Source organism: Coregonus clupeaformis, unplaced genomic scaffold (assembly GCF_020615455.1).
Source record: "Coregonus clupeaformis isolate EN_2021a unplaced genomic scaffold, ASM2061545v1 scaf0987, whole genome shotgun sequence".
Lineage (NCBI taxonomy): Eukaryota > Metazoa > Chordata > Actinopteri > Salmoniformes > Salmonidae > Coregonus > Coregonus clupeaformis.
In genome coordinates, this window is record NW_025534441.1 from 1 (window position 1) to 10,428 (window position 10,428).

The window sequence follows — 10,428 nt, forward strand, 5'->3', positions numbered from 1 at the left end:
CAGTGTCCCTATGTCACATAAGAAAACATTGCCCTAATGAACAACACTGTTTCCAGGGGAACACAACATTGAGTTAGACGAGGGCACCGAGCAGAGGATCCCCGTTGCCAGAGCCATACCCTACAACCTGTACGACCCGGCAACAGGTGACAGTGACATCGCCCTGCTGCGTCTGAGCGAGCCTGTAACTCTGGGCCCTAACGCTGTACCCGTCTGCCTGCCTCAGCAACACTTCGCCAAGAGTGAGCTTGCGGCCGTCCGCTTCCACACCCTCAGCGGCTGGGGGAGGCACACCAACGGGGGCAACGATCCCCAACCCGGCACCAAGCCAGCCCCCTCCTCGCCCTTCCTCCGCAGGCTAGCCACACCCATCCTGCCCAACTCCGAGTGCACCCTCAAGAGCGGCTTCAACTTCACCCAGAACATGCTGTGTGCCGGCTACTTGGTGGGGAACCAGGAGGCCTGTAGGGGGGACGATGGGAGCCCCCTGGTCACTTACTATGGGGCCACCCACTTCCTGATGGGCGTGGTGGCCTGGGGGAAGGGCTGCCCCAAACAGGGTTACTATGGCGTCTACACTAACGTAGCCAACTACCTGGACTGGGCTGAGGAGGTGATGAATGCTCCTCCAGTCAGTGCCCCGGTGCCTTCAGTCAGTGCCCCGGTGATGCCATTCCTGCTAGAGATGGCATTAGATGAGGTTCAGATTCAGCAGGCTACGGAGAAGTTAGTGCCACCACCTCCCATTGAATATGAGTAGCGAATATGGCTAACTCCCATTAGATTTGTCACCAGTCACCACACAACACCAAACGTCACTACAGTGATTCTAATGCTAGGTGTTGTCACATCACATCAATAAAGATTTTCATATTAGATGGAAGCTACAGTATATCATGCTACTGGTGTAGCATATCGTCCTGTTTCATCGCTTTGTAAACAGACATCTTTTCACTCTGCTATTCTTTTCATTTGACTCTTAATGTAAAGTGTAAGTTTCATGACCACTTCATGAAGTGGTGATTCAGATGACCTGATGCCATACGGTATGTTTGACCTGATGCCATACAGAATGTTTGACCTGATGCCATACAGAATGTTTGACCTGATGCCATACAGAATGATTGACATGATGCCATACAGTATGTTTGACCTGATGCCATACAGAATGTTTGACCTGATGCCATACAGTAATGTTTGACCTGATGCCATACAAAATGTTTGACCTGATGCCATACAGAATGTTTGACCTGATGCCATACGGTATGTTTGACCTGATGCCATACGGTATGTTTGACCTGATGCCATACAGAATGTTTGACCTGATGCCATACAAAATGTTTGACCTGATGCCATATAGTATGTTTGACCTGATGCCATACAGTATGTTTGACCTGATGCCATACAGTATATTTGACCTGATGCCATACAGTATGTTTGACCTGATGCCATACAGAATGTTTGACCTGATGCCATACAGAATGTTTGACATGATGCCATACAGTATGTTTGACCTGATGCCATACAGAATGTTTGACCTGATGCCATACAGTATGTTTGACCTGATGCCATACAGAATGTTTGACCTGATGCCATACAGAATGTTTGCTTCCCAAGACGTACATTTACTTCCAAAGATTCCTCTCTGATATCTGAAGAATAAATATTACTTGCTGACAAACTAAATAATTGGCTCATTTGTGTTGCTTGTGTGTGTGAATGAATGAAAAGTCCAAATGTATCCATAGCCACACTTCAGCAATAGCTTATCTACATGGTTGTTTTTTCTCTGAAATGCATATTAACTGAATCATACGCATTTCTTTAGATTTGCCATTTAAGGCTCTCACCACAACACAGCAGTGTTGACCATTGGAATAGATGTCACAGATCCTTTAGTGTCAATATTAGCTCAGTGATTTGGACCTCAGAACACTGATCACATGATCACTGGGGACTTTCTGCCCCTTCCTGAGAGCTGTTCTGATTGGCTCAAATAAGGGCTGTTTGTCATGCTGAAGAGTGCAGAGCAAAATGGTGGAGTAGACACGGCCTTGCGTCTCTGAGTGGCGAAGACTGGATTTGAAGTGAGTTCTCCCTTTCTCTTTCTCTCTCTCTCCCCTTCTCTCTCCACCCTTTCTCTCTCAAACATCCCTCTTTTTTTACCCTCTCCATTGTCCTCCCGCTTTCTCTCCCTCTTCCCCCCCACACACACACATTCCCCCCTCTCCCTCTCCCTTCAGCATGTTCTCTCCCTGTTTCTCAGGTCATTGCCCTCCCTCTCCGCCTGCTCTCTCCAGAGTTGTGCTCCACAGAGCAGCCAGGAGTAGAGAGGCGCCTCACCCAGAGATTCGGCCATGTTTTGGCTCTCCCAGACCTGTTTCTTTCTCCTGCTGCTGCACAGCGTGGCCTCCGAGGGTACGTTCAAACACCCCACCATATCAAACGGTTGACAAATGGTTATGTAGAGAGAAAGTGAGGGAAACTCTGGGGTTTAGTCAGTGTCAGTGATTGGGGTCAGTGTGTGAGTACGGGTGAGGGCAAGTGACTGGGATGTTTTGGTGTGTCTGTATCTCTGCTTGCTTTGATGATTGTGATGACTGTGTGCAAGACAAGCATGTTAAGATGACAACAGCCTAATTGATGATCAAGGTGAGAAAGATGATGATGGTGATGATGATAATGATGATGGTGATGATGATAGTGATGATGATGAAAATAGTGATGATGGTGATGATGATGATGATAATGATGATAGTGATGATGATGATGATGTGGTGATGATGGTGATGGTGATGATGATGATAGTGATGATGATGATGATGATGATGATGATGGTGATGATGATGGCAGTGGTGATGATGATAGTGATGATGATGATGGTGATAATGATAATGGTGATGATGATGGTGCTGATGATGATGATAATGGTGATGATGGTGATGATGATGATGTGATGGTGATGATTGGTGATGATGGTGATGATGATGATGATGATGATGATGATGATCACAACAACGCCCTGCTGCCACTGATGATGATTTTTCCCTGTGTCCCCAGTCTTCCTGAACAGTGACGATGCTAGCCAGATTCTGAACCGGCGGCGGCGGGCCAACAGCCCATTTGAGGAGTGGCGGAAGGGAAACATGGAGAGAGAGTGTATCGAGGAACGCTGTGACAGAGAGGAGGCTAGGGAGATCTTTGAGGATGACAAACTGACTGTAAATTCCCTTTCTCCATCTTGGTTTCTCTCTATCTATCTCTCTTTAAACCAGAAACACTTACATGTCTGTTCGCGTCACATTCACATAAATCACATTCCTGTTTAGTCACTCACTCACTTTGCACTCATTCACACCACCTTTACACGCTCATGATTCCAACCCGAAATTCCTGTGTGTTTGGAATCATGACCTTTCTGGTTTGAATTTGTGACGGTTGTGTTTCTTTTTACCTCTTTCCCTCAGACTGAATTCTGGAACAAATATTACGGTAAGGCCCAGGAGTCTGTTGAGGCTAAGGGTTGGCGCAAGAGGCTGGGGTTGGGATCACATGGGGTTTGCTGATTAGCGCTGGGTTGGAGTCAGGTTGGGGTCAGATTGGGGTCAACCTAGTCAGTTCAGGAATTGAAGGACTCACGACCACAAACCAAAATAATGGGCCATTTTCAATTCATGAATTGATTGTTTGCAGTGTGTTTGGTGTTGCTGTGCTGGTAGGTCCATGGCGAGAAATAAACTATGTTTCATACAGTGAGGGAAAAAAGTATTTGATCCCCTGCTGATTTTGTACGTTTGCCCACTGACAAAGAAATGATCTGTCTATAATTTTAATGGTAGGTTTATTTGAACAGTGAGAGACAGAATAACAAAACAAAAAATCCAGAAAAACGCATGTCAAAAATGTTATAAATTTATTTGCATTTTAATGAGGGAAATAAGTATTTGACCCCCTCTCTATCAGAAACATTTCTGGCTCCCAGGTGTCTTTTATACAGGTAACGAGCTGAGATTAGGAGCACACTCTTAAAGGGAGTGCTCCTAATCTCAGCTTGTTACCTGTATAAAAGACACCTGTCCACAGAAGCAATCAATCAATCAGATTCCAAACTCTCCACCATGGCCAAGACCAAAGAGCTCTCCAAGGATGTCAGGGACAAGATTGTAAACCTACACAAGGCTGGAATGGGCTACAAGACCATCGCTAAGTAGCTTGGTGAGAAGGTGACAACAGTTGGTGCGATTATTTGCAAATGGAAGAAACACAAAAGAACTGTCAATCTCCCTCGGCCTGGGACTCCATGCAAGATCTCACCTCGTGGAGTTGCAATGATCGTGAGAACGGTGAGGAATCAGCCCAGAACTACACGGGAGGATCTTGTCAATGATCTCAAGGCAGCTGGGACCATAGTCACCAAGAAAACAATTGGTAACACACTACGCCGTGAAGGACTGAAATCCTGCAGCGCCCGCAAGGTCCCCCTGCTCAAGAAAGCACATATACAGGCCCGTCTGATGTTTGCCAATGAACATCTGAATGATTCAGAGGAGAACTGGGTGAAAGTGTTGTGGTCAGATGAGACCAAAATGGAGCTCTTTGGCATCAACTCAACTCACCGTGTTTGGAGGAGGAGGAATGCTGCCTATGACCCCAAGAACACCTTCCCCACCGTCAAACATGGAGGTGGAAACATTATGCTTTGGGGGTGTTTTTCTGCTAAGTGGACAGGACAACTTCACCGCATCAAAGGGACGATGGACGGGGCCATGTACCGTCAAATCTTCGGTGAGAACCTCCTTCCCTCAGCCAGGGCATTGAAAATGGGTCGTGGATGGATATTCCAGCATGACAATGACCCAAAACACACAGCCAAGGCAACAAAGGAGTGGCTCAAGAAGACGCACATTAAGGTCCTGGAGTGGCCTAGCCAGTCTCCAGACCTTAATCCCATAGAAAATATGTGGAGGGAGCTGAAGGTTCAAGTTGCCAAACGTCAGCCTCGAAACCTTAATGACTTGGAGAAGATCTGCAAAGAGGAGTGGGACAAAATCCCTCCTGAGATGTGTGCAAACCTGGTGGCCAACTACAAGAAACGTCTGACCTCTGTGATTGCCAACAAGGGTTTTGCCACCAAGTACTAAGTCATGTTTTGCAGAGGGGTCAAATACTTATTTTGTATATATTGTCTCTCACTGTTCAAATAAACCTACCATTAAAATTATAGACTGATCATGTCTTTGTCAGTGGGCAAACATACAAAATCAGCAGGGGATCAAATACTTTTCTCCCTCACTGTAGATGGAGATGCCTGTGAGTCTAAGCCATGTGTCCACAACGGGGTCTGCAAGGATGGGATTGGGACGTACACCTGCTTCTGTCTCGCTGGATTCCAGGGGTACAACTGTGAGATTGGTACGTCTCTGTCTTCTTCTCCCTTTCCTCTTCAACTTTGATGATCAATCTCATTCCCGACTCCAACACAGACGCTAGAAATATCCCGACTCCAGGTCACTCCGTAGTCAGGAACAACACCTGGCCCTAATCATGACTCTAGTTTGTCTAATCTGTATCCTTGATGTGATGCTGTTCTGCAGACATTCCTGAGCTGTGTGAGAATAACAATGGAGACTGTGATCACTTCTGCCACGTGAAGAAGGACAGTGTGCAATGCTCCTGTGCCGATGGCTACTATCTGGACACAGACGACAAGTCCTGCCTTTCCAACGGTGAGAGGAGGGAGAGATGGAGAGAGAGAAAGAGAGAGAGAGAGAGAGAGAGACAGAACAAAAGACAGACAGACAGACAGACAGAATGACAGAGACAGAGACAGAGAGAGATAGAGACAGAGAGAGACAGACAGACATAACGACAGAGAGACAGAGAGAGGGAGAGAGACAGACAGAACAACAGAGAAACAGACAGACAGAATGACAGAGACAGAGACAGAGAGAGATAGAGACAGCGAGAGACAGAAACAGAGGGAAACAGACAGACATAACGACAGAGAGACAGAGAGAGGGAGAGAGACAGACAGAACAACAGAGAGAGGGACATATACAAATTATCTATGGGGGTAGAGAAGCTGCAGCATCGTTGATCTCCATTAGTAGGTTGTAGGTTGGGCTTAGTTAGTACCTAATAACATTGTTGTCCTTTTGTCATTGAAGAGGCCTTTAAGTGTGGCTTCGTGGTATCCAAGAACACCCGCACCATCTTCATCTACCAGCCTAACACCACTGCCACCAACACCACTGAAAAGACCAACATGATGGAGGACCCTATCAGGGAAACGGCCAGGAACGTAACCCAACAGAGAGAAATCCAATTTACATTTGAGGATGGAGTTATCGACATGGTGAAGGAGAAGCCAATCTTTGCCGAGGCGAGAGGCGAAACCCGTATTGTCAATGGGGAGGAGTGTCCCCCAGGAGAATGTCCCTGGCAGGTATAGGAGAGTAGATACACCTCTAGTGGGGTTCCCTCTAAATAGCATTCAGGGTTGTTCGTTTCTGCAACTCTCTCTTTCTTTCTCTCTCCCTCTCTCTCTCTCTTTCATTCTTTCTTTCTTTCTTTCTTTCTTTCTTTCTTTCTTTCTTTCTTTCTTTCTTTCTTTCTTTCTTTCTTTCTTTCTTTCTTTCTTTCTTTCTTTCTTTCTTTCTTTCTTTCTTTCTTTCTTTCTTTCTTTCTCCTTCTCTGTCTATCTATCTCTCTTTCTCTCTTTCTCTCGCTCCCTCTATCTTTCTCTCTATATATATATCTCTCTCTCTTTCATTCTTTCTCTCTATTCTCTCCCTCTCTCTCTCTCAACAGGCTTTCCTGGTAAACCACGAGGACAGGGGCTTCTGTGGAGGAACAATCCTGAATAAGTACTTCATCTTAACTGCAGCACATTGCATGAACCAGACACGCTCCTTTTACGTTGTCCTCGGTAGGTACCGTTAACCAAACACCTTTAACTGTGGTCTCTACATCTAGGAATGCATTCGGAAAGTATTCAGACCCCTTGACTTTTTCCTCATTTTGTTACGTTACAGCATTATTCTAAAATGGATTACGTCGTTTTCCCCCCCTCATCAATCTACACACAATACCCCATAATGACAAAGCAGAAAACAGGTTTTTAGATTCCCCCCCCCAAAAAAAAATTAAATTAAACAAAAATGAAATATCACATTTACATAAGTATTCAGACCATTTACTCAGTCCTTTGTTGAAGCACCTTTGGCAGCGATTACAGCCTCGATTTTTCTTGGGTATGACGCTACAAGCTTGGCACGCCTGTATTTGGGGAGTTTCTCCCATTCTTCTCTGCAGATCCTCTCAAGCTCTGTCAGGTTGGATGGGGAGCGTCACTGCACAGCTATTTTCAGGTCACTCCAGAGATGTTAGATCAGGTTCAAGTCCGGCCTCTAGCTGGGCCACTCAAGGACATTCAGAGACTTGTCCCAAAGCCACTCCTGCATTGTCTTGGCTGTGTGCTTAGGGTCGTTGTCCTGTTAGAAGGTGAACCTTCACCCCAGTCTGAGGTCCTGAGTGCTCTGGAGCAGGTTTTCATCAAGGATCTCTCTGTAATTTGCTCCGTTCATCTTTCCCTCGATCCTGACTAGTCTCCCAGTCCCTGCTGCTGAAAAACATCCCCACAGCATGATGCTGCCACCACAATGCTTCACTGTACATTTACATTACATTTTAGTCATTTAGCAGACGCTCTTATCCAGAGCGACTTACAGGAGCAATTAGGGTTAAGTGCCTTGCTCAAGGGCACATTTACGTCATTTAGCAGACGCTCTTATCCAGAGCGACTTACAAATTGGTGCATTCACCCTATAGCCAGTGGGATAACCACTTTACAATTTTTTTTTTAAAATTATTATTATTATTATTATTATTATTATTATTATTATTATTATTATTATTATTATTATTATTATTATTATTATTATTTATTTATTTATTTATTTTGGGGGGTAGAAGGATTACTTTATCCTATCCCAGGTATTCCTTAAAGAGGTGGGGTTTCAAATGTCTCCGGAAGGGAGGGATGGTAGGGATGGTGTAGGGATGGTGTAGGGATACTCACTGTAGGGATGGTGCCAGGTTTCCTCCAGACGTGACACTTGGCATTCAGGCCGAAGAGTTCAATCTTGGTTTCATCAAACCACAGAATCTTGTTTCTCATGGTTTAAGAGTCTTTAAGTGGCTTTTGGCAAACTCCAAGCAGGCTGTCATGTGTCTTTTACTGAGGAGTGGCTTCCATCTGGTCACTCTACCATAAAGGCCTGATTGGTGGAGTGCTGCAGAGATGGTTGTCCTTCTGGGAGTTTCTCCTATCTCCACAGAGGAACTCTGGAGCTCTGTCAGAGTGACCATCGGGTTCTTGGTCACCTCCCTGACCAAATCAAATCAAATCAAATCAATCTTATTGGTCACATGCGACGAATACAACAGGTGCAGACATTACAGTGAAATGCTTACTTACAGCCCTTAACCAACAGTGCATTTATTTTTTACAAAAAAAGTAAAAATAAAACAACAACAAAAAAAGTGTTGAGAGAAAAAAGAGCAGAAGTAAAATAAAGTGACAGTAGGGAGGCAATATATACAGGGGGGTACCGTTGCAGAGTCAATGTGCGGGGGCACCGGCTAGTTGAGGTAGTTGAGGTAATATGTACATGTGGGTAGAGTTAAAGTGACTATGCATAAATAATTAACAAGGCCCTTCTCCCCCGATTGCTCAGTTTGGCTGGGCGTTCATAAAGGCAAAGGGTGTCTACTTTGAAGAATCTCAAATATAAAATATATTTTGATTTGTTGAACACTTTTTTGGTTACTACATGATTCCATATGTGTTATTTCATAGTTTTGATGTCTTCACTATTATTCTACAATGTAGAAAATAGTACAACTAAAGAAAAACCCTGGAATGACTAGGTGTGTCTTTTGACAGTATGTAAATAAGGTATTTCTGTTTTTTATTTTTAATACATTTGCAAAAATGTCTAAAAACATTTGCAAAAATGTCTAAAAACATTTGCAAAAATGTCTAAAAACTGGGTATTGTGTGTAGTTTGCTGAGTAAAGAATGTTATTTAATCAATTTTAGAATAAGGCTGTAACAAAACAAAATGTAGAAAAAGTGAAGGGGTCTGAATGCATTGTAAATTGCTGTGTACAGCATAGTTGTTTATGGGGTGAAATAAGAACAGTCAATAACCATACCACACACACATAGCCTAAGTTGTAGCAGCCTATCAAGTTAATTGAATTCAATTGATTGAAATCAAACCTCCCCATTGGTCCGTCTGTCTGCAGGAGAGTTTGATACGGAGGTGAAGGATGGACGGGAGGCCATACACCAGGTGGAACAGGTGTTCATCCACAAGGCCTACATCTCCACCACCTATCACAACGACATCTCCCTCATCATGCTGAAGGACCCTATCAAGTTCACCGAGTTCATCCTCCCCGCCTGCCTGCCCGAACGCAACTTTGCCGAGAAGGTCTGTAGCATGATGTACTACCCATAATGCTCTGTGTAACATATCCAGTTTTATCCAATGATGCATATAAACATACAGTATATAATTAATCTGTCTATGTTTCATATCTTAGTAAAGATGTTCCTGAACCTAACATAATGGTGTCCTGTCTACTTATCAATACAAGGTGTTGATGAAACAGTCAGACGGCCTGGTGAGTGGGTTCGGTCGTGTGGGGGAGGCCAAACAGCCGTCCACCATCCTACTGCGTCTGACCGTGCCCTACGTACCCCGGGCCACCTGCCTTCAGTCCAGCCAGCACAAGATCTCCAACCGCATGTTCTGCGCCGGCTACGATAAGGAGAAGAAGGACGCGTGCCAGGGGGACAGCGGCGGACCCCACGTCACCCGTTATGGGGACACCTGGTTCGTCACGGGCGTGGTGAGCTGGGGCGAAGGGTGCGCCCGCGAGGGCAAGTACGGCATCTACACGCAGGTGTCCAAGTACATCGACTGGATCCGGGCAGTCATGGGGAAGTTTCTCCCCAAGGAGGGGGGGAGGAAGACGAGGGGGGCGGGTCAAATGCACTCAATGATGTGGGTTTGAGGGAGACAGAGGAGAGAGGAGAACCAATCAATAAAGAGGCTTGAGGAATTATGGGCAAGAAACTTGTGTGTTTTGTTGTTTTTTCATTGTTTTTCACAAAATGTCTCTGAGACCAAGTAACTTATGCTAAAAAAACAAACATGTTTTGTTTGAATGTCCATTCATCACATACCAACATGAAACTACATCACACACTATAAAGTTGAGTCAGGACTGCCATTAGGCAGACATTTTCCTACTGTTCCAGTTTTTTAAAAGTACAAACTGAATCGATCGCATCAGAAAAACAGCAGGGTTCAAAGGTCACCAGTGACTTGAATCACTGCTGGTGTAAGTACCGAG

The 10,428-nt window shown here is 44.9% G+C and overlaps 2 protein-coding genes across 2 annotated transcripts; both read left to right on the plus strand.

Annotated features, from left to right (window-relative positions):
• Positions 1-43: 43 nt before the first annotated feature.
• On the plus strand, positions 44-1,686 carry LOC123486061 (vitamin K-dependent protein C-like; the record flags this gene model as incomplete). The annotated part of the gene is made up of 1 exon (XM_045217265.1): positions 44-1,686. A coding segment is annotated over one exon (717 nt), but the record flags the coding sequence as incomplete, so codon positions are not given.
• Positions 1,687-1,979: 293 nt separating this feature from the next.
• Positions 1,980-10,148, plus strand: LOC121547782 (coagulation factor X-like). The gene is made up of 10 exons (XM_041859203.2): positions 1,980-2,087; positions 2,267-2,418; positions 3,061-3,221; positions 3,468-3,492; positions 5,299-5,412; positions 5,595-5,726; positions 6,168-6,445; positions 6,811-6,928; positions 9,313-9,500; positions 9,667-10,148. The coding sequence occupies exons 2-10, from the start codon at positions 2,358-2,360 to the stop codon at positions 10,084-10,086; spliced, it is 1,497 nt and encodes a 498-aa protein (XP_041715137.2). The 5' UTR covers positions 1,980-2,087; positions 2,267-2,357; the 3' UTR covers positions 10,087-10,148.
• Positions 10,149-10,428: the final 280 nt, after the last annotated feature.